The sequence below is a fragment of the Procambarus clarkii genome, chromosome 81, assembly GCF_040958095.1.
Source record: "Procambarus clarkii isolate CNS0578487 chromosome 81, FALCON_Pclarkii_2.0, whole genome shotgun sequence".
Lineage (NCBI taxonomy): Eukaryota > Metazoa > Arthropoda > Malacostraca > Decapoda > Cambaridae > Procambarus > Procambarus clarkii.
This window is the reverse complement of record NC_091230.1, coordinates 18,597,669-18,622,442: the sequence shown is the minus strand read 5'-3', so window position 1 is coordinate 18,622,442 and position 24,774 is coordinate 18,597,669. Positions and strand designations below refer to the sequence as shown.

Here is a 24,774-nt window from a genome sequence, read left to right as displayed (position 1 = left end):
CGATTTTTATCGCCTTTCCAAAAGTTAAAAAAAAAAAAGTCTGCTTTTCGAGGGTTTGGATTCCCGGAGGTTAACTGGCATGCGACAGTAAGGAGCTCCTTTTCCCGCTTCATGTTTGTTCCTTCTTTTCTGTTTCGTGCTGTGGATGAGAGGGCAGCAGCTCTGGAGGGGTCTTGGGTGCCCTCTTACCTGCTGGTTGACTAGGCTCCTGCCCTCCACGCCGCCCTCCAACCTCACATTACGAAGTTGGATTTTCTTGCAGATTTTTCTGCTTATCCAAGAACATTTTTTGTTAGCCTGCTGTCAGGTGAATTGGCAAGACTAGCCACTTGTATATAAATTAGATTTGTTTTGCTGCTAATTTTTAATAATTTATCCACTAGTAAAAATAAAACTGGAGTTTTATGTGAGGAATGTTACTACAAGCGGCTCGCTGCCGTACATAGTGCTTTCTGAACCCATTTACTAACAGCCATCACAACCTCACTGGTATAACAACTTTCAAAAAATGTTCTTGAGAAATAGGTTGACCAATTTATTGAGAATCATGGCCACGGATATAACGAGGCCAATTTTAATAAATATATACAATGGGGAAAAGTCGTGTAACGTAGACAGGATTTAGTTCCCCTAGAAGTAAATAGATACCTGAACAGCTGCTACGGCCTGCTTTCTGGGGATGTGTAAATAAAAAGGAGGCCTGGTTGAGGACCGGGCCGCGGGGACGCTAAGCCCCGAAATCATCTCAAGATAACCTCAAGATAAGATGCTCACCCCTGGCCCACAGTCTCCAACAACCTGTTTAGCTTCGCGTCCATGTGTAAATTAACATTAATGTTAATTAATGTTAATTATTAACATAATAATTAATGTTAATTATTACAAGTTTCCAGAGATTTGCTGCTGGACTCGTGTTTATTTTGCCGACATAAAAATGGTCTCGTATGTGTTGAATTTTTTTTTTACAATGATTGGACATTATTTTATAGATTATCTCCCTTTTGTCTATTAGTCTTGATAAATATTGTTATTATATTACCTTTTCATTTACTCAAGGTATGAGTTAATCGCCCATCTTGAGGTTATCTTGAGGTTATCTTGAGGTTATCTTGAGGTTATCTTGAGGTTATCTTGAGATGATTTCGGGGCTCGTCCACGCTCACCCGGGCAATTATTTGTTAGGTTTAAATTATTTTATGCTAGGCTTCACAACCAATATTTTTGGAACGTTGTATAGATTTTTTTCCGAAATTGTAACTGATGTATGACTGATAACCATTGGCCTTCTTCCGTGGCATCCGATTTTTAGTAGTGTTAGAAATGTATATTGTTGTGTTGATTTCTCATTGTCATCTACTGTAGGTCTAGCCATTTGTATTGCTAGTATTGTATATGTATTGTATCAACACCATTGTATTGCATATTCCGTAAGACAGGCCGCCATAGCATTCCGGAGTACCTCGTGTCGACGGCCCTTTATAGTGGAAGTAATAAAAGGGGCAACAGCAGGGGTAAATTATAGACTGCGTGCATGTGTGTGCGTGAGTGCGCGTGCGTGCATACCGCCGGTTGATAGTGGGGGGAGGGGGGGGGGGGTCTTATGACGCTAGCATAATGTACTGTATTGATGGGCCGTCCGCCACCTCTTTTAACCATTCCACACTCTTCTCTCCCCAATCCCCCTTTCCCTACCTTACCATGGTCGTGCATTCCATTACCTTACAATATCGTGTGGAGCTTATGGCCTATGTTTAACTTGATGTTGGTTTCACTTGTGAGGGCTGGCGTGAACAGCTACTCCGAGGCGAGCACGGTGGCAGGGTCGCTGTACTGTCAGTGGTCGCCAACTCTACCCTAATGCTCCCCCCTCCTGCTTCCGGTGTTACCTCGCCGCTGCTTCCTAAACCAACTATTAACACGCAAGCGTCGTGCGGGAGTCCACCCTTCTCTGTCCATCTCTGTATGTCTCTCTCTCACTCTCTTTCCCCGTCTGTCTCAAAACTACAATTTTAGAGGTAATTGCACAACGTGTGGAGGAGAATTCGTGTTATTAACTAGAAGAGGGATTAATGGCGTAGTACGGCAAGCATGTTTGTCTGGGAAAATTAAAGGTTCCTTCACATTGGGTAGTAATTAGTGTCATTCACAGCTTAACGTGTAACGTGGCGAGGCTCGTGTGCAGATTTAATCAGCGTAGGCGAATTGTCAGGGATTTACTTTATTATGGGGAAGAGGATTTGGAGGGATGTAGGGACCCCCTACCCCTCCCATAGTGATGGGGGAACCCCCTACCCCTCCCATAGTGGTGGGGGAACCCCCTACCCCTTCCATAGTGGTGGGGGGAACCCCCTACCCCTCCCATAGTGGTGGGGAGGAACCCCCTACCCCTCCCATAGTGGTGGGGGGAACCCCCCTACCCCTCCCATAGTGATGAGGGAACCCCCCTACCGCTCCCATAGTGGAGGGGGGAACCCCCTACCCCTCCCATAGTGGTGGGGGAACCCCCCTACCCCTCCCATAGTGGTGGGGGAACCCCCTACCCCTCTCATAGTGGTGGGGAACCCCTACCCCTCCCATAGTGGTGGGTTGGGGTGAGAGGCACACTACCACCATCACTCCTCCGATGGTGGAGGTGTGTGAAGAGGTTATCTCATACGCCTTGTACTTGCGGTAGATGCAGCGGACTGGTGTCCCGCGGTCTGGTATCCAAGAAGGTCTCCTGGTCGACCGTCTAGTCAGTTCGATGTTGGTGCCGTGAGGTCGATGTTAGCGCCTCGTCTTGGTTAGGTTAGTTAGCCTTTAGAGGTATTTGTGAAGGTACTCTAACACCAAGGGGTGATGGAGGAGCTGCTGCTGGTGGTGGGAGCTTGCGTCAAGGAATGGGTCTAGGTGGAAATGATGAGTATTATAGGAGCGTTTTGAAGAGTTGGAGTAATGCATGTACTTAAGGGAGTCCTTACACACAGAGATCACACTAACGTGATGCATCAAATGAACAAATCCACAAGGGCCGTGACGAGGATTCGAACCTGTCGTAGCTCAGTCGATTAAGGCAGTGTCTGGGATGCTCCCGGACGCAGGTTCGAATCCCCGTTACGGCCCTTGTGGATTTGTTCAAGGGAGTCCTTTCTTGGCAGTTATGTGACCTTGATGCCAGGGTTATATTCCTGTTTCAGGTGTGTGTTGCTCGCATCGCTCTTGCTTCCTAATCTTGTCAATTGTATCAGATGTTCCAATAATGTCTAAAATCCCCCAAAAGTCCCCCCACCCCAAAAAAAAAAAATCAAATTATTCGAACTTTGTCTTTGAGAATGTTAACAAGAGTTAACGAAACATCTCTTATCGTCTGGCCAAATAAAACTAAAAATGAACTTTGGAGAGTTAATTTTTAAACTTAATTCTCAAGTGAAGAAACATGTAAGGATAATAGAGAAGATTCGTGCTAAAATAACTGATCTTACCTTTTCCCTCATTGAATAATATATTCCTACAGGAAACACCGCTACCAAAATATACAAATTATATATAAGTAAATTGAAAACATCCCATTTTTGTTTTATTACATAGGGACGAACAGTTTATGAAAGTCTTAGTGGTTGGCGTCGGCTTCGACGACCCTTGCCAGAGGACAGGTTGTGGGAGTCACGGATGAAGATATTTTTCATTCATAAGTCGACAACGGCGACTGGTTGAGTACAGAGGTAATGAGCGGTGGGTTGTGAGAGTAAGATGGTGGTTGACGCCTGGAGTGGGAAGTGAGACGTGCTTCAGAGCCCTGGCTGCTGAGGGTGACTGGTGGTGGTGCACCTGTTAGCATAGTGTTTGCTCTACACGAGTGCTTGCAGGAAGCGCCGGATCAACCTGGTTGTAGTGGATATGTGGGCTTGCGGCGAGCTCAAAGCCTGGCCTCAGGCCCGGCATGGAGTGGAAGAATTCTCAGAAACGGCTCCAGAACTCAAAGCACAGGAGAACAGAGTTCACTGTTATCGTCGTAATTGCCCAGTTAATTACCTAAGTGTAGTTACAGGATGAGAGCTACGCTCGTGGTGTCCCGTCTTCCCAGCACTCTGTCATACGCTTTGAAACTACTGACAGTCTTGGCCTCCACCACCACCTCACCTAACTTGTTCTAACCGTCTACCACTGTTTGCGAAAGTGATTTTTCTTATATTTCTTCGGCATCGTTGTTTGGCATCGGCATGACCTGTTCTTGAAATTCCAGGTCTCTGGGAATCTTCCCTATAAGTTTCATAAATTCCTGTTACTATTTTGTGCGTAGTGATTAACCGCCTCTTTTTCTTCTGTCTTATAGTTTTGGCATATTTAATGCTTCTAACCTCTGCAGGCGATGAGTCGCAATAACGTGGCTGAAGTATGTTGACCAGACCACACACTAGAAGTTGAAGGGACGACGACGTTTCGGTCCGTCCTGGACCATTCTCAAGTCGATTGAGAATTCTGACCTCTCCTCGTAGCTCTCGTAGTGTACGTAGTTAGTGTTGACGTTCTTGTGTACGTTAGATATAAGGACGTGTTGGACGAGTTAAATGAGGCTTGGCATACACGTTGGGTGTCAGCCAGGGGAGAGAGTGATTGAATTGTGTGGAAAGTGTGTCAAGGTCTGGGCTTCATCCATGCCATCTGGGTGTGCTTGGAGGGATGTGGAGCTCTATCACCCTTGTGAGCTGTTGCTAATTCAGCTCGACTGGTGGTATATACCGTTGTTCATGGTTAGTTCCATTTGTTACATTTTTATGTAACTATTATTCAGATATTTTATTGTAAGTGAGAATAGAGAGATGTTTAATGCGCGCGCGTGATACAAGATATTGATTTTCAGAGATGAACGTGTGCCTTTGAATACTTAGTTTTGTATGTGTAATCTGGCACATGAAGAGCCATGTAGACACATGTACACAATAGACATGTAGCGGCCAGGGAAGCAAAACCTGTGTTCTCGGTCATGTGTGTGTGTGTGTGTGTGTGTGTGTGTGTGTGTGTGTGTGTGTGTGTGTGTGTGTGTGTGTGTGTGTGTGTGTGTGTGTGTGTGTGTGTGTGTGTTTACCTAGTTTTCTGGGTAAGGTCGCGTTTCAGCTCCTGGTTCTTGCCTCCCCAGCTGTCAGGCGGCTGTTGGAAGACCCTCCAACTGTTGTCGTATCTACCTTTAGAATTGGGAATGGAGTCCAGTTTTAACATATTAACGTTGATTACCACAGACGACATGTTTCGTGGCATTACTCCGGCTCGTTTGGCACACGCGAGTGTCCGTCTGTGGTGCCATAGTGGTGTGACACGAGTGTCCGTCTGTGGTGCCATAGTGGTGGGACACGAGTGTCCGTCTGTGGTGCCATAGTGGTGGGACACGAATGTCCGTCTGTGGTGCCATAGTGGTGTGACACGAGTGTCCGTCTGTGGTGCCATAGTGGTGTGACACTTGCTGAGCTGCTCCACGGGGAGGTCGCACCCCCCCCCCTTAACCCTTCTAGCGTTGTGGCGTTTACTTCTATGAAACTTTTCCTAATAGTTCGCTGCCCTTCATTCCGAGGAGGGACTGAATAATATGTATGGGGGCAATAACACGAGAGCAATAGGTGCAGTTGTCTCAAAGTTTTAAAATTTAAAAATAGTTATAACAACAATTGGGACTGGTGTTTCATTGCATTATAAAGCCAATTGCATAGAGGCGGGACCCAAGAGCTGGAGGTCATTTCCCTCAAGCGTAAGTAAAGTTCTGGTGTAACGTAACCCGTGTTACGTCTGAGACCATTGTAATAACAGTCAAACTGGCAAGCAATAAATCTACAAATTTACATTTTCTGTTGTCAGGGTGAAAAGAAAACGCGTCCTGCACCATCTAGGAAATTTGTATAACAGTTGGACATTTTTAACCTAGCGTAATCTAGTAGTGTTAGTTGTCCTCGGAAAAGATCATGATACATATGTTGATCGTGGCCCAAAACGTGTTGCAATAATGCAACTTTTGGTCACTATATGGTTGATACACGGACACTGTGGCAAGATGGTTTCAGGACTTGAACATTTATGCACACTGAATTGGGGAATGAAAGGCTGATTGACAACAACAAAAAGTTATATTGTGCTGGATGACTTAGGGGGAGGGAAAATTGCCGAGGACCACTACCACCACCACCCACCGGCGTCACTATCACCCAGCGTCATTGCGTGATGGTGACGACGACATTTGAAAGCCTAAGTAACGACTTGCAAGTTCATGTAAAGATACAATACATCCCTAAAAGATAGAGTAGCGTAGTGATAGAAGAGATTTTACCGATTTCCAAAGACACCAGTATAAAAAGCTATGCTTTTAGATCTAAAGCCTATTTATAAGGGCAGCACGAAACACCCACCAGACTGTGTGACATAGCTGTCGCTCTCAGGTTAGGCTACCGTTACCTGTGGCAGGTGATGAAACTCTCAATCCTGAGCACTCCAGGTGCAGACTATGTGAACAGGAACTGGCCCATGATCTCTCAGCATTATTGAATGCCCAGTTATCTAACCTTTCCCACCTGCCGGCATAAGGTACCCGTAGCTTTGCAATCAATTTAGTCACTCTTGTGTTAGTGTTGCTATACTTCTAATGCATTCAAAGACAACTGCAGATAACTGACCACATATGGCCCTGCATGATGGGGATGGCCCTGCATGATGGGGATGGCCCTGCATGATGGGGATGGCACTGTATGATGGGGATGGCGCTGCATCCCCATCACATGCTGTGTGTTGAGGATTTGTAGCATCACATAGCTAGTGACATCATGTTGTTACAGATTCAGCTACTCGGAACAAGTTCCAAGTAGCACGGGCCATGGTGAGCCCGTTGTGGACTTACCTGGCATAAGAGCGGTGCTGTGTGTGATCTAGCTAGTGACAGTGTACTCCCCATTATATAGTCTATCACAGACGCAGGTGTGCCTAAGCGTGTTAATAAAAAATAAATGGAATCCGCACCTCGCGAAACAAAACTAAACTTGAACTAGCGCAGAAGTTGGCAAGAAGGTTAGTGCCTAAATTGAAGACAAAGCTACGAGGACAGGTTAAAGGAACTCAAATCTCATAAACCTGGAGGGAAATGATGACAGCGTAAAAGTTGCCAGGGGAAATGGACAAAGCGGACAAGAAGAACCCTCTTTAAATTTTAAGAATATACGACAAGAGGACATTGGTGGAAGCTGAAAATGTAAACGAGTCGAAGAAATGTAAGAAAATTGTCGTATCCATTACGGGTGAACACACACAATATGTACTGATAGTAGTCGTAGAAATATTGCCTCTATTCACACGTTTATCACCACTTTAACATCAGGAGAGTTTAATTATATCAGTAAACTTAAGTCATCTGTTACTGCTCCTCCGTCACGCATAATCCCCGTAGGTTTCTCCCATAGGCTGCTCTCGATCTAGAAACTAAAGCTTATTCGTTTTAAAACATAATTAAATTGACAAAGTTTATTCCACTAAACCTTATCACAAGATCATATTTTAGGAGGTCAGAACAATTTACATTGTTTTAACTATCAACTTAATATAGTAACACTGAATTGTTTTATAAGTTGTTAAAAGTAGCCAAAAAGTTAAGTTTATATTACACGACTTACAATACACCGGTGTAAGTTTGGGGCTTTTATGTTAGTAGGCAAAAGTTATGAAAAGTAATGATGGTGGCGAGGAAGGAAGTGTTGATAAGGAAGGCTGATAGTAGGGGGGTGGGTGTGGCTCAGGCTCCAGTCACCACTATTATTGGTGTAATGGCCAGCAGCAGCGGCGGCGGCTGAGGGGACCGGCCTCGCTCATTTTCTGGGATCCTGGCACTGTCAGACTTCATTATTAAATTTACTGATAAGATGGGTGCGAGGAGGGAATGGGCAGGCCGGCATTGTTGATCCCCCGAGGCGTGAGGCTGTTGCTGATGGCTGCTTCACCCGGGGGAGTGATTGTTAGCCGTCCTGGCGCTGCTGGGGTGAGGTACCGCCGTCCCGGACTCGTACCACCATGGTATGAGGTACGTACCTCCAAGGAGTGCCAAGTTGTACGTACCTACGTACAACTTCAAGTACCTCCAGGTTGTACGTACCTATGTACGAGGTACGTACCTCATACGTAGCAGGGTACAACGCCACACGTGACTACCCTTCTCACACGGACCAAGCATTCCACCACAGGTAACCTCGACTTCTGTGGCGAGGGTTATATGTTAGGGCCCTGACGGCTGAGTGAACGTTGCTCGGGATTCGTAGTCCTAAGGTTCCGGGTTCCATCCCCGGCGGAGGCGGAAACAAATGGGCATACTTTCTTTCACCCTGATGCGCCTGTTCACCCAGCAGTAAATAGGTACCTGGCAGTTTGACACCTGCTACGGGCTGCTTCCTGGGGGGGAGGGGGTAACAAAAAGGAGGCCTGGTCGTGGACCGGGCCGCAGGGACGCTAAGCCCCGAAATCATCTCAAGATAACCTCAAGATAAGACAGCTATTGTACTTTAGGTCGGATGATTAGCAATATGATTGATTCATTAATGCTCGAGTTTCATTTGTTGACTCCGTGGAGTGTTGTGGTTAGTTGGTGGCATATAGTCTAGGGTAGCTGCACTAATGCAGATGTACCTCATATATTAATAAAAAAAAATCGGCGGCCCTTCATCCGAAGGCCCAAAGTCCTTTCCATGCACCTACCACACCCCGTGTTTATGAATGAAAAACGGTTTACACACAAGTTCAAGTATGTTTATTGAGATAAAAAAGAAATACATCTCAAAGGGATAGAGTAGCTTAGGCTATTTCTACCCCCCCCCCCCCCCCAGGTTTACACACGAGAGACAACCGATGACGTTCGAACATTTCCGGAACAAGTGCTTCGCTGACGACTTTTCTTTGAACCACAATGCTGTAATTGCTTCACCCACGTACTACAAATACAAATAATCGCCAACAGAACCTAAACACCTAACCTAACCTGTGCCTAAATATGCACGGGATGCTAATATTTAACAGTGATAATACATGAGAAAATTCCTATTTTAGATAAACAGCATGTTAAAATTGATGAATGCGCCTTTGGGGGTCGATCGCTAAATGGAATGGACTTGGTCTGAGGACGAGTTGTGTTACGGAATGCCTTATCGTGTTATTGCGTCGCGCAAAAAAAATGCCACTGTTATTTAATATTAATACCTTCAATATTACAGGGAGAACAAGGTTAACGACCGTTAAGGTCGTTAACGGTCAGCACGGTGTGGCTCGTCTGGTGGCGGGAATTCTGTTAGCCAATCAGAATCACCGGGCGAGGCAATGAGTGCTGGTCAGAGCATGAACTGAAGAGTACTCTATTCACTCCCATTCGGTCGACATGTCGGTCGACAGAGAGCCGGTCGGCCAAGCGGACAGCACGCTGGATTTGTGGTCCCGGGTTCGATCCCGGGCGCCGGCGAGAAACAATGGGCAGAGTTTCTATCACCCTATGCCCCTGTTACCTAGCAGTAAAATAGGTACCTAGGTGTTAGTCAGCTGTCACGGGCTGCTTCCTGGGGGTGGAGGCCTAGTCGAGGACCGGGCCGCGGGGACACTAAAGCCCCGAAATCATCTCAAGATAACCTCAAGAAGATATGCCGTCGTCGTGTGTGTGTGACCAGTTTGCCCCCAGGTGTGACAGCGTGTTCCACATCTCCAGCGACACGGACCTTAGGACGTAGTGGCATGGTAGACTCCGTATGACGTCTTTGAAATCTACCGCTGTTCTCGGTTATTGGACCCAGTCCGAAAAGTAGGTGGTCCTTAAGAATTGAATCGACTGACGAGTGGCGGCCATCTCATTTGCATATACATAGTGTTTTGGTGACTATATTATTGTACATACAAGTACAGTGTCTCTGTGTGTGTGTGTGTGTGTGTGTGTGTATGTGTGTATATGTATATATGTATATATGTATGTATATATATATATATATATATATATATATATATATATATATATATATATATATATATATATATATATATATATATATATATATATATATAATATAATTAATATAATATAATTAATATAATCTAACTGTACATATAATGTACCCCCGTGTTTTAGCGATATAGCTGAATATATCCATCAGTCTTCTCCAAAATTATTTCTTGTCCTCAGTCAGATGTCAGAGAATTAAGTGTGTCGCACCTGACAACAGGTCATGCTGAGACTGACACCTGAAAAAAATCAAGTATCCAGTTGGATTACAAAGCAAAAGAAAAGCACTTACAGAACAAACCTATTAAATGTGTTGGGTTTTCGACAGTTCGATCCCAATAGTTGTAATTGGAGCATCGTTTCTGGGCCTTAGGATTTCTTATAGGATTTAAAAATGTAATACTTCGGATTTTTTCCTAAGAAATTCTTTTCCTTTGAATTTCCTAAACTTAGGATTTCCCAGTTGGAAACTTTCCCAGTGTCATCAGACCTGAAGGTCTGAACTAATGGCATACCGACACATTTTCAGACGTTATCTGGTAGTCGATGTGTCTGCGTAGTTGTGAATTATGGGACTTGCATAATACAGACCTGTATTGGCCATGATTGGTGGGAATGCTGTTGATGTTCTGGATGTTCCTCCTCACACTAACTGTGATTTGCTGCTGATGTTGTGTCCACACCTGCGCTGAAATCCCGTAATTCAGTTAGGTAAGGTTTTGTCCCTTCGTGCTCCTCACAGACCATTCTGATTTTACCATAAATAGCAAAACCGTTGAAGAAATATCTTAAATTATGTAGTGATGCGGGTGGTGTGCATATCCACGCACTCGGTATTCTTCTTTGAGCACCGAACACACACTGGCCCCCGCTAGACCGGTATTGTAGGCCTGTCACACCACCCTCAACTCACTACGGGCTCTCCAACCAGCCTCAAGGACATCACCTGGTATTAACACCACGCCTCTACACACACTGCAGTTTACATAGTATTTATTAAATGTATACTACAGGGTCCTATACAGTCATAAAGACCAGCGTGACGATGTCCAAAAAAAATATAATTTGTTTACAGTTTAGGCCTATTATCTGTGGCAAATGCAGTTGGAATCTGAAAAAAGGCCGCTTTAGACCTTTGCCTCTGGCTCCTGACTGATAAAAAAAAAAGGATTCGGTTTTAGTGCTTCCATAAAGTCCGTACTTGTTAGGAACAAGTTTATTGATAATTTTAGCTATTAGTTATCAAGCCCGTGTGTTCAACAGTCGGGCAAGGCTCCTTGTGTGAAAATAAGCTATGCTGGTGAGAGTTCTTGAAGGTGGACTAATTGTAGTGGCAGTGGCAAGGTGAATAAAGGTGGATGTTGGTGAGTGAACTATTTGAAGGTGACTGTTGATGGTGGTGGAAATTGAAATTGAAGTAAGTTTATTGATGTAAAATACACACAAAGGGATGAGGTAGCTCAAGCTATTCTCACCCCGTTCAGTACAACGTGTTAATACATACATAGACACACATCACAAATAAACATATTACCAAACATTCTGAGAGATAAACACACATAAAGTTCCTCCTTCACAAGTAGTATGTTATCAGACGTACACACATACTTTTATGCATATGGTGGTGGAGGATGAGGATGTATGATTGTGCCAAGATACGAAGGAGGAAGTGTAGGGAGGCGGGAAGTGGGGGTGGGGTGAACCAGATCCCATGATGCAAGCTCGCCCAGCTGATAGTACGGGGGAGCACATGCCCACAGGGAAGCATGGCCGCAGCTAGGGATGGGAAGAGAAGTGCTGTGTTGATGCAGTTCCTGCAAGTGCTGGCCACAAGTGCCTGAGTTACTACTTGTGTCACTTAGCTCGCTTGGGGCATTTACTCTAGCGCCATTTTTGCTGGCGTGTTTGAGTGGAGGTGAGCCATTATGCCAGTGCGTAGTCACGTTCCCTTCTTTATGACTTGCCTGGCGAAGTTACTGTTGGGGGTGGCTGGGTTTGGTGGAGTGGGGTGGGGTGGTGCTGGAGTGGCAGGGTAGGGTTGGGGTGGTGCTGGAGTGGCAGGGTAGGGTTGGGGTGGTGCTGGAGTGGCAGGGTAGTGTTGGGGTGGTGCTGGAGTGGCAGGGTAGGGTTGGGGTGGTGCTGGAGTGGCAGGGTAGTGTTGGGGTGGTGCTGGAGTGGCAGGGTAGGGTTGGGGTGGTGCTAGAGTGGCAGGGTAGTGTTGGGGTAGTGCTGGAGTGGCAGGGTAGGGTTGGGATGGTGCTGGAGTGGCAGGGTAGTGTTGGGGTGGTGCTGGAGTGGCAGGGTAGGGTTGGGGTGGTGCTGGAGTGGCAGGGTAGGGTTGGGGTGGTGCTGGAGTGGCAGGGTAGGGTTGGGGTGGTGCTGGAGTGACAGGGTAGGGTTGGGATGGTGCTAGAGTGGCAGGGTAGTGTTGGGGTGGTGCTAGAGTGGCAGGGTAGGGTTGGGATGGGGTGCTGATGTCCATTTGTTCGAAATTATCTCAAGGTAACCTTAAGGTATGTTGTCCCCTTGCCTTATACTGAACATGGTTTCCCTTAGAATCTTGAATATCATTACCTGTCTACTCAATTCAGTCTTTGTGGCGAGATTTTTAACTCCCTAAACCTCTTATTTATTTAATCCGGACAGTTTGGGTAAGAGCCTCGATATATATTTCGAATTTCCAAGTTTATCTTTGCTTCTCAAGATCTGGGCTTAACGCTAGGGCGGCTCCAAGCAAACAGCCTGGTGGATCAAGCTCTCTGAACGGGCTGGGGAAGTAGAACTACTCTCAGAGCCCCATCAAGCAGGGGTTGATGGGGATGACATTCCGATGCCAGAATAGGGCGAGTGTATATCGTGGGCAGTGTTGTGAAGATCTCTCCTCTCCTCTCTCGGTCCAAGCGACGATGCCTCCAACTCCGTCCCCCTGTGTAACATGAGCGTTGCTTACCACTGACATCAATGACCACTAACACCACTCCTTGCTCTTCCAGGATTTTTTTCTACGATATCCTGAATACCGGCGTTGTCCTTTATCTTCAAATTCAGTTTAGCCTAACATGAATGTCACCCCTCGGACGTCAGCTAGTTTATTAATGCCGTTTTCTGTTACCTTCTTGCAACACTTGGTCTCTTAAGCGTAAATCTCGTGACTGTAGCGCAGAATCTCAGTTTTTAAGATAAAATAATATAACTTTCGTCTATCATAAAAACATTCATAATGCACACATGACACTAAATATTTAGCCAATAAGTGTGTAAATATTAGTGAGATTAATGCCTCCATGGTGAAAGGTTCAAGGATGTGCATTCCGGACAGAAACCGAGGATACAGCATGCGTTGCCCCTCTGGATCGCAATGTCGAGTCGCTGAAACAGGAAACTGGCAGCCCTGGGGGGTTGGGGAGGGGTCTTGCACTCTTGATGGGTCTAGAACAGCTCTTTGCTAAAGCTCATGGCACACACATGCCCCAGGAGCCAAGGGTGTCTGAGGCTATGTGGCCAAACGGGTACCAGTGTCCCGGTTGCCTATATTTGTTAGCCTTTCATATTATATTAATGTATGTTATCTAAGTAATAATTTATAAATGTGTGTGGCGAGGATTTCTGATTTCTAGAGTTACTCGTTGTACTAATGTGTAATTCTTGTTTTTTTAGGTGAGTACGGATGGTGGCGCTGTGGTGGTGGTGACGTCGGAGGTGGTGTGAGTATTCGTGGTTCTCCTTGGGTCATCTACATGACTCTACACGAAGCGTCTGGGACAAAGTGGTGCATACAGCACTTTGTCTCCTATATACAATTATATAGGAGCTCAATATATTATTATTGAGCAGGTATTTTACGTGCATATTTGTTTATAGTTCATTTTTGTGGGAGTGGAGTTGTGTAGTAAGATAGCGAGTTATGTGAACGTAGCCGGAGGGAGGGTGTGGGTGGGTGGGGGGGGGGGGTGAGGACTGGCAGGGGGGCAGGGCGCCACACCTGTACACCCGGAACTTGTTACAACACTACTGACAGGTGTAGGTTATGGTCGCCTATCCCACACCGGCGGCATTCACATCCTCTTCTGCTGGTCATCTTGTCCATCTCTCTACCCGCTCACTATCCCACTGATGCTTCTATCCCCCCCCCCCCACTATCCTTCCCGTGTGCTTCACCCTCCTTCCTTTCTTCTGCCCCTCGGCCCCCCCCCCCTTTTCTTCTGCTCCTCGCCCCCCCCTCTTTTCTTCTACTCCTCGCCCCTCACCCCCCCCTTTCTTCTGCCCCTCACCCCCCCTTTCTTCTACTCCTCGCCCCTCACCCCCCCCTTTCTTCTGCCCCTCACCCCCCCTTTCTTCTGCTCCTCACTCCCCCCCTTTCTTCTGCTCCTCACCCCCCCCCCCCTTTCTTCTGCCCCTCACCCCCTCCCTTCTGCCCCTCACCCCCCCCCTTCTGTCCCTCACCCCTCCCCTTTCTTCTGCCCCTCACCCCCCCTTTCTTCTGCCACTCACCCCCCTTCCTTCTGCCCCTCACCCCCCTTTCTTCTGCCCCTCACCCCCCTTTCTTCTGCCCCTCACCCCCCCTTTCTTCTGCCCCTCACCCCCCCCCCTTCTGCCCCTCACCCTTCTTTCTTCTGCCCCTCACCCCCCCCCCCTTTCTTCTGCCCCTCACCCTTCTTTCTTCTGCTCCTCACCGCCGCCTCTACTAATAATTAGCCCCATAAATTGTATTTAGTTTTAAGTTATGGTGAATTTAATGTGAAGTATCGCGTGCAGTGTACGAGACTGTAGTGTTGTAACACACACGGGTTGCCCTCGGGCCGGGCTTGGAGTAGAACTCCCAGAACCCCATCAACCAGGTATCAACCAGGTAACACGGTTTGCCCTCGGGCCGGGCTTGGGGAGTAGAAGAACTCCCAGAAGCCCATCAACCAGGTATCAACCAGGTAACACGGTTTGCCCTCGGGCCGGGCTTGGGGAGTAGAAGAACTCCCAGAAGCCCATCAACCAGGTATCAACCAGGTAACACGGTTTGCCCTCGGGCGGAAGAACCCGGCTGGGTAGTTCATCTTGTCAGTTGTGGGGAGGTTGGCTGTCTCAAGTTCCGGACACGTTAGACCAGCGATGTATGTGTTTGTTATTGCTAGAGAAGGCGGCAACTTCATCGGGAGAGTTGTTCACACGTTACGATAAACTTGAGACGATACGACTTGATACCACTACGATACACGTACGATACGACTTGATATGACTACGATATACGTACGATACGACTACGATACACGTACGATGCGACTTGATACGACTACAATACACATACGGTACGACTTGATACGACTACGATACACGTACGATTCGACTTGATACGACTACGATACACGTACGATACGACTTGAGACGCCCGGGGGGTTGGCTGGAGGAGCCAAGAGTATGAGCGCCGAGATGTATGGGTTCATTATATATATATTGTTTAATTATATTTTAAACCCGATGGTGTGAGGTACTTGATGTTTTGGGGTTTATACGTTCTCGTGTTCTTTAGGGTTCTTGTCATCTATAAACCATCTTGCGGTTTATGTTCTCGTGTTCTTTAGGGTTCTTGTCATCTATAAACCATCTTGCGGTTTATTGATATTTGTGTTATTGTAACCCCTTGATATTGTATATTGTTATTATTAGCATCTTTATTGATCAAATTATATTGTATAGGTTCAACCTGTCCTCTTACAAAGAACGTCGCATTTCGCTCGTATGTGTTACATAAGGCGTTGTTTTAGAAAACGGAAGCAGCTCACGAAAATGACGTACTGTCCCGTTTTCTGTTTTGGGTCCTCCTCTTTTTTTTTTTTTTTTTTTTGTTATGAGAGGACACTTTAATTTGATTGTTTTCTCGGTGTTGGGAAACCTTTGGAGTACGGGCTTGTAGGTTAGCCGCGTAAATGTCCATGTAGCTATGTTGTAAGACGTCTACAGTGGCGGCAAGTTGGTGGTTGTGGTGCGTGGTTGTAGCGCCCCTTGTGTAACAACATGAGGGTGGTTGTTGGAGCGGGGAGCAGGGGGGGAGGGGGAAATAATATTGAGTTTAGATGAAGATCAGATATTGCAACAGCTGACACCACCCCACTGTGGGTTGGTGACTGCACTACCCCGCAGTGCTAGTGGCTCCAGTTGGAGGGCGGCCTTTGTCACGGCAGCGTCCGTGTGTGGGCACCTCTCCCTCACTATCTTCACCACTATCACTAAACTATCCAAAGTGTTTCAGAAGCGATGAGTGACTCCGTGCTGTAAATGGAAGACATAGTGGCAGTTTCTCGTTAGTGTCGTGTACTTAGTGGCGGCAGAGAGGGAGGTCTGGGGAAGGGGGGTAAGCACCTGGGGGTAATGATTACCCCCGGAGGGAGTACCAGGATGTAGGTGGTGGTTGTGGTGGCTACCTCACGTCCGGCGCTAGCCTGCACTCTGCCCCCCTCAACTGCTCCGTCAACACCCCCATGAAGCACCGTCAACACCCCTGCACCACCTACCACACCTTATCTGGTTGGTGTGCTCCAGCCCGCCGCCAGTGTCACGGTGCTTCATCATACGGCATGATGCACTCTAAAAGTGTCTCGGGCCTCCTCTATTACTTAAATACTATTAAAGTATCTGGCGGGGCCTCGCGGTGAACGAACCCACCACGTGTTGGCCGTTTGATGATTAACGTTACATTTCGGGTGGAGTGACGGGTTGTGAAGACGGGCGGTGTGCATCACTCGGTACATGTGGGTTGATGCCCTGGCGGGACAGGTCGAGTATTATTACTGTAGTGGCAGTGCGGATGCCGTGTTCATATACATTTTTATGCGCGCTGTTCTTTTGTTATTTGGAGCATATTCATTCGCTTTATACAAGTTATTTTTAAATCGCATTCCTTGAAGTCTGTCAGTATGGATGAGAATTGAGGTATCGTGTACATTACAACCACCTGATGGCATAGAGTACGAGATCAACAATTTCATCTGTAGAAAAGTACTTTTGAAGAGTAGTGAAGACGAGTGTGTAGCGACGTGTAGCATCCGTGACTTGGCTGCCACCCACTCCCTCCACCAGCCTGCTCTCATCCCCTTGTGGCCTTGCTACCTCGCCCGCCCTCCTCCCAGCTTGCTTCTCACAACTGTGTCGTCTTTGTCTACAACTCGATAGTTATGAGGCAGGCGTTGTGCGGAGCCTGCATATGCTGCTGCAGGGTTAAGATGCCAGAGACACTTGTCAGTGAGCTTAGCCACATCCTTTCTAGTTTCCTGTGGAGGATAAAGCAGAGTTGACAGTTAGGGTGATGATCAGAGTTAGAGGTGGAGTGAGGAGTCTGGCTGGATGCCCAGTCGATGCCAGTGCTGGCTGTGTGCCTGATCACCATCAGGCCTCCCCGCCACCACCACCTGATTGGGCCGGGCCGCCGCCGCCACCACCAGCATCAGCAGTTTGTGGAGGCAGCAGTCCTGTCGGGTAGTGAGTGGGGCGCGGCCGTGTGGCAGGCGCGCTCTTCCCCCGGTGATCATGTGATTATCCGGCCCACCGCCAGCCTGGCCTTCGTCATACCCGCACTAGCAGTTGCCACTCATGACCACTTCAACACCACGCCCACTCTGACGCGGCTCCCACTTGTGTAATACCACAGTCACCTTAGTGCCAGACAGCGGCTAAAGATCAGCGTGTGTACATGTTGTGTCATAGAACATGGTGTGTAGGGGCAGGTGAAGTGAGGTGATTTGGGTAGTTATCGTGGTGTGGTTATGGGCAGGCAGGGCACGGCCGACCTGCCCTGGTGGAGTCCCGGCGTCATGTTGCCTCCTGATCAGGGTCGTCACCACCATGCCCGGGAACCCGTCAGGGAGCTGCCTCCCGACAACCCCCAGTCCCGGCGAGAGCGGCAGGAACTGCGTCGCCGCAGGACACGTAAAGAACGAAAACGGTTTCCGATTCAGGAGTGTAGTGGGGGAGGGGAGAGGTGGGAGGATTGGCTGGTGCCCGGGTGGGTGCTGGAGACGGTGCGGTTCGTGTGGCAGTGGACCCTTAACGTCGGAGTGGTTATGTTGACGCGTCTTGTTAGTGTATTCTGGAAGAGTTTGAGTGGCAGGGAGGAGTCGTGGGCGGCCTCAGCGAGCGGGAGCAGTGAGCGTGACTCAAATGAGTCAGATTTTGGTGAGGCGCTCAGTGTGTGCGCCACCAGAGACTCGTCCGGGCCTCACGCATCCCCCTGCGGCACGCCGCCGCCGCTGCTGTTCCCACCAGACCCGCCACACCGGTCACACCTGTGTCCGCAATACCTGGACGGCATCCCCGACCACACAGACACCACTGTTAGTGTAGGCGCTACACAGCCGCGTCGTGTGCCTCGTGCCTCCATGATCCATCCCAAAAGTGACCCCCTGCAGGCTGAGAACTCTTGCGCCCACTGCACCTCCCAACGCCGTGACGTGCCCGAGGGAGATCATGGCCACATCCCACTGGCGTGTCCGGAGTGTCAGGCCGCACCGCAGGACAACACTGGTAAAGAAACATCGAGGCAGAATGCTTCCAGTCCCATTCTGGAGGCCGTGCGAGGCTTCACATCCCTGCAGGAGGAAATGATGAGTGCCATCCGGGATGCCAAGAAGACCTCGACTTCCCTGGCCCTGGAGCGGCAGGACAGTACTTCGTCTGTTGCTAGTGGTGGCTCCTTAGGCTCGCTGGCCTCGCTGGATGTGTTCCTCTCTGGGTGCCCGCACGACTCCTCTGTTAGTTCTGTGGTCAGCTCTATATCACCCAGCCCTCAGCCCACCCACAGCCCTCTACGATCTCCCAGCCCTTCATCCATCCAGGACTTGCCCACGTTGGTGCCACAGGAGGCGCAACCCGTGGGCACAGGCGAGTATTTAAGGGGCGGGGACTTCGACCAGTGCTTGGAGGATGACATTGAGGCGTCGTTGGCCCACTTGGAGCACCACTCCAACTCTGACACCGATACTGAGGTGGACGACCTGCAGCAGGTAGACTACAGCGAGGGTGACAGTGCCGTCAGGGGCAGTCTGGTGCTGGACCTGACGCGTCGATACTGGTCAGCCAATGCAAGTTTTCCGCAGGAGCTGACCCCGCCCACCACGGGCCAGGAAGACCCGCTCCCGCCCCCTGATCTGCCGTGCGACCCGGAGGTTCAGTTACAGAGTGAAGAGGTCATCAGAGCTATACTGGACCTGACCCGGGGCTCCAGGCAGGAGGTTGACCCCACGTGCCCCGAGGGCAGCCCAGGGCCCGCTGACGTACACCTACAGTGCTGTGCTTCCACACCGCCGCCGCAGGCCTCCCGTGACCCTGCGTCGCCCCAGAGGCAAGACCTTACTGAAGGTGATGCTGCTCGGCCACGAGATGAGGACTGTGGGGGCGTCTCGGGCAAGGTTAACAGCGGGGTGGGTGACGGAGGAGAGAGGACACACGAGGCAGGAAGGCCCCTAGAGGTGGCCAGCGGCCAGGACACGGCAACACCGCATCCTGATATTGGCCTCGGTCAGGAGAGGTCATGCAGGCGCGGGGAAGGCGGCCCGCCTCACGCCCACCTCTACACCTCGGATGCAGCGGCCACCAGCAGGAGTGTAGGGGAGGAGGAGTGTAGTGGGGGCGAGTGGGGCGTGAGTGTGAGGAGTGAGGCGAGAGACCCACCAGCTGGGCAGCCAGGCCACCAGGGTGATGTGGCTGCTCCACTGGGGAAACTCCCACATCACTTTCTCCACCCACCCTCTTACTCCCTCCCCTCGCCTCCCTCTTATCCCCCTCCCTCACCACCCTCTTCCTCTCTCTCTCATTCCCCTCCCTCATCGCCCACTCAATCTCCTCCATCCTACCCCCCTCCATCACCACCCTCACTCTCACCCACTTCGCTCCCACCCACACCGCCCCCTTATCCCCCGCCCGCTGAATCACCACCCACTCTCCCGCCTTCTTCGCCTCCAATTTCCCCAGCACCATGGCCTCTCACCCACCCGCCCTGCTCGCCAGCAGGGGCGGCGCAGCAGGAGGAGCCGGCGGCGCTGCCTGTGCTGGACATTACCAGTCTCAGGAAGGAGATCACCGCCATCAAGGCAGAGATCCTCACCCGTAAGGGCAAGAAGACCCATCACATCGTCGACTCCGAGGAGCGCTGCTTCGTCTCGTCCTGCGAGGACATCACCAACCTCAGGGACGAGATCCTGTCTCTGAAGCAGGATTTCTACACCCTTCTCGACGAAAACGCCCCCGTAAGCAAGGATGTGTGTAAAAAACGCAAGTCTCATTACCAGTCAAAGAAGCACCACGAGCACCTGTATAGCCAGAGAGCGCCTCTCCTCAAGCACCAGCTCAAGTCCGTCAGCATCGACAATGTAGAGGAGCTGAAGAAAAATTATGCTAAAGATGACGCGGCTTCATCGTTCTTGAGAAAGGGTAAGGGAAAGAAATATACTGGCGGGAGCATGACGATGAGCATGGTGCTGGACCTGGCCGAGGACTGCGGTCACACCAGCAACACCACCTCCAGCCATGCATTTTTCACTACACCGCACATCAGCACAGAGTCCTTCCAGTCCGCCGTCAGCGACCTGTCAGCAGTCAGGGTGTCTAACCCACCAGACTCCGCCACTGCTCTTCAGCTTCCCACTGAAGCGTACCTCCCTGACACGGACGTCCCCAATAAACTCCTCGACACGCAATTCCTCGACAGGCTCCTCCTCGACCCAGTCTTGCCCGACACGCTTCTCCTCGACCCAGTCTTGCCCGACACGCTTCTCCTCGACCCAGTCTTGCCCGACACGCTTCTCCTCGACCCAGTCTTGCCCGACACGCTTCTCCTCGACACGCACTTCTCTGATGCCCAATTCCATGTGGGCGGCCACACCCAGCATGACACAAAGGAATCACTACCAAGCGCTTGGACTGTTCACAGTAGCGAGTTGTTAGTACCCGCAGTGAAGGATAGCGGGGGAAGCGTTAGCTGTGTTGTGTTGCCTAGTGATGTAATCACCATGAGTAGTGATGGTGAGAGTGATAGTGGAGAAGATAGCCACAGTGATACGTGTGAGGATAATCAAGGAGTAATCGCGCGCCCCACCAGTATCGAGAGGATTTTATATGGGATTGACCCGTCGCCCTACAAGGTCAAAAGGTTAGTATTGCTTGTGACAGTGCATTCACATTGTCAGTGACATGTATAATATGTTGAATATAACTCCCACCCTCTTCCTCATTCTCCTCCCTCATTACTATGACTATGTTGAATATAATAGTCTAAAAAGGGATGATAGTTATAATCAATAATCTTAGACCACGTTTAAGTATGTGAAGCTGTGTCCTGCATGCCAGAGAATATGAACAGCTTCCTCAGTGGGGTAAGGAATGTTGGAGGGTTAAGAAGTGGGGAAGGAGGAGAAGGCAGCAAGTTGATGGCAGGGAATACGAACCCGTGATCCTTGTCAGATGTACCTGACGTCAGTCAGCTGCTGACGTCAGGTAGTGGTCAGTCGGTCTCTTCTCACTATGTGAAGTTTCAAGGTCACGATTTTACTACGCCGAGAACTATCGCGGTCGATAAACATTACTAAGGCGGAAAATACCCAGGTATCACTCCGGCTTAAAGCAACATTTTTTTCCGAATTTACGAACATGCATCAAAATATGACGCATTTAGGTGAAATGTGTGTGTGAGAGATGTGGCCGGGATGTGCTACAGCGACAGTTGTAGTCGTGGTCTTGAAAATGTTTCCAGGCAACTGTTTGGGGCTTAAGAAACTTGAGAGAAGTTGGTCAGGAGCAAGCAAGGATTACTGAAGGTCATAGCGAGCCTTCCCACCACATTACTGTTTACAAGCCAACCACCATCTTCGGGAAGGGTGTTGAGATTACCAGTGTAGGTCTAAGAGAATATTGTTGTCTTCGGCAAGTGGCGTGTCTTCAGGTGTGGCGGCGGCAGCAGGTAACTGTACGAGGTGGGTCGTACGTGAAGTGTAATGCATAGAGAGAAGCTTTAAAGCATAGATCTTGGCGAGTTACCAAGAATTTCCCAAGGTTCATGTTTTTTTTTGTTTTTTTACAAGTTAGAGAGAGCAACCGTTATTTTAACATGGCACTTTCCCCACCCTATCCTCTTTCTCTCCCCTGTGTCCTCTTTCTTCCCTTTCCCTCCATCTCTCCCCCTCCTCTATCCATCTCTATCCTTCTATCCATCTCTTCCCCTCTTCTATCCATCTCTTCCCCTCTTCTATCCATCTCTTCCCCTCTTCTATCCATCTCTTCCCCTCTTCTATCCATCTCTTCCCCTCTTCTATCCATCTCTTCCCCTCTTCTATCCATCTCTTCCCCTCTTCTATCCATCTCTTCCCCTCTTCTATCCATCTCTTCCCCTCTTCTATCCATCTCTTCCCCTCTTCTATCCATCTCTTCCCCTCCTCTATCCCTCTTTGTATATATAAACACACGCACTCCCACCTCTTCCTATAAGATAGAATGTCCAAAGTTGGAGGCCCGATGCTTGGGGGTAACCTCACCCAAATCTGCTTAAATTATTCATTGATACCGTGTGTATTATCTGGTAATTTGTTCCATAAATCTACAGCAGTGTTCCCATACCAATGTTTCTGATTAAGCTGGTCTAGTGTGTGTGTATTGTTTCGTTTTCTATTGTGAGTACATTTTTAGCAGCCTATTAATATCTTGTCTTTTATATCCGGCCTTGTTATATCCGGTGGTACGTATATGTCAGTTGCGGTCTTCTTTATTCTCGCCTTTCCACTTGATTAAGTCCACAACCGACCGAAGCTTCGTCTATGTCTTTTCGTGTGTGTGTGTGTGTGAGTGTGTGTGTGTGTGTGTGTGTGTGTGTGTGTGTGTGTGTGTGTGTGTGTGTGTGTGTGTGTGTGTGTGTGTGTGTGAGTGTGTGAGAGTTATTTGTCTTCAGCCACGTTACGGTGTCTTTAGCTACGTTACGGTGTCTTTAGCTACGTTACGGTGTCTTTAGCTACGTTACGGTGTCTTTAGCTACGTTACGGTGTCGTCAGCCACGTTACTGTTGCTGTTCTGCAAGCTTTGCTAATCTCTCTCAATTTGGGAGGTGGCTACTAAAGCGTGGAATTAATGTTATCATTCTTCTCTGAACAAGTTCCAATGCCCGAAACTGGCGTGAAGAATATATTAGATTTATCTTACTAACGCTTCCAGTTGTGAATCCCGGGATCTTTGTTCTTTGTTTGGCATGAGATTCTCACTAAGCTTGACTCAGATTTTTTTTCTGTCATCTTTAGTAATATCAACGGTATGAAGCGTGTGTCCAGTGGTTTTATTACACCACCTGGGCTCACTACCCGATATTTATCGGCATTAAGTTACATTGTTCAATCTTTCGCTCATTTTAGAGTCTGTCTTATAATTTTAAATGCTCTGAAAATTAGTTGCTGCTGTATTTTTGTATCTCTAAATTTGCTAATGTTGTTGGTTCATCCTGTATATAAATTATTAATATATGTGGTAAATAAGAGGTCTCAGGAGAAAGCCCTGTGGCACTCAACTTGCCTCGGCTTCCCTCTCGGATTTCGACTCATTTATGCTGACTCAGTTTCCCGTATGTAAATGATCAGAAAGGAATTCCATATTAATATAAGTGGGACCTCAGTCGTCACCTCTTCGTTATAAAGAAGTGAAGAAACTCGTTACCCGTCGGTAGAGAGTTTCTTTCCATCAGATAGTTTCTTGTACAGCCCAGTACCTTGCGTGTTGTGGAGGCTGGTGCGTCCATCTTGTGTGTGAGACTGTCAAACGCCTTCAGACTGTTGATGAGGATACATTAGCTTCTTGCTTTCATGGCTGATTTTAGTCGTTATCATTCAGTTAATTTAGTTTATGAATCGTGTTTTCTCAAGATGTTCTACTAATCTGTGCATTATTATTTTCATTGGTAAATTGCACGGAATGGTTGTCGAGAGACTGGGCTCTAATTTAGACCTTTTTGTCCCCCGACGTCTTACAGTTTTCCATATTTTTGTAAATTGTGCATCTGTGGTTCTTTAATCTTGCCAGAGGCTTGCGCAGTATTTTTGTTGGTTTCTTTAGCTGGCAAACATGAATTTGATCTGGACCCCTGCTTTATGTTGCTCCAGGTGCACTAGTATTTATTTCTCCCCTGATGCCACATTGACACTGGCATTGTGTTTCTCTTGATATTCCTCCTATTGGCTGGCATCCCGCCAAACACACACCGAAACTACGACGTTGGTGCAACGTTCGAACAAGTTTTAAGCCCTCCTAACCAGTTATAACAACCAATATAGCAAGTTGTAACAACGTTCTAATACGTCATAAGCACGTTAAGCCAAGATGTAACAACTTTATTACAAGTTGTAACAAGCGGAAAATAGAGACAGTTTCGGTTTGTGTTTCCAGGGATAGCAGAGGTTTTCTTCTCATTTCCCTCTCAGTGTTAACCCATTGACCGCCAGTTTTATTCTGGTATGACTGTGCTGCAGTATGGTTGGTTCCTGGTCTTTACTGCCATGTACTTTTTGAACCCATGTCTGTTTCCCTTCTAATTCTGTTGAACACATTTCGAACTCTCCTTCCCTGTCCGTCTCGCTCTAGGTGAGAGCATGAGCGTTGTGTGAGAGGATGAGAACACCAGTGGGTAAAGGAGTGAAGAACTCCCAGAACCCCATCAACCAGGTATCAACCAGTGTTGTGAACAAGAGAGCTGTATTGGTGAGAACGTAGGCCTCTTAATACAGTATAGAGGAAGTCTTTCACTCGGCAGATTCGGAGAATCTCCATCCCGGGCCCTGGGATGGAGG

The 24,774-nt window shown here is 48.3% G+C and overlaps 1 protein-coding gene across 2 annotated transcripts in view; it reads left to right on the top strand.

Moving 5' to 3' along the window:
• SRPK (SR splicing factor protein kinase) overlaps positions 1–24,774 on the top strand; it is a 218,425-nt gene that overhangs the window by 69,874 nt on the left and 123,777 nt on the right. The window contains exon 1 of one of the 2 annotated variants that reach the window (XM_045766614.2): positions 15,798–21,107. The exons of the other annotated variant lie outside the window; for it this stretch is intronic. Within the exon in view, the coding sequence (XP_045622570.2) occupies positions 17,728–21,107 (3,380 nt within the window). The 5' untranslated portion in view covers positions 15,798–17,727. Of the gene's footprint in view, positions 1–15,797; positions 21,108–24,774 lie in introns of those variants that run through there. 2 annotated transcript variants of the gene reach the window in all.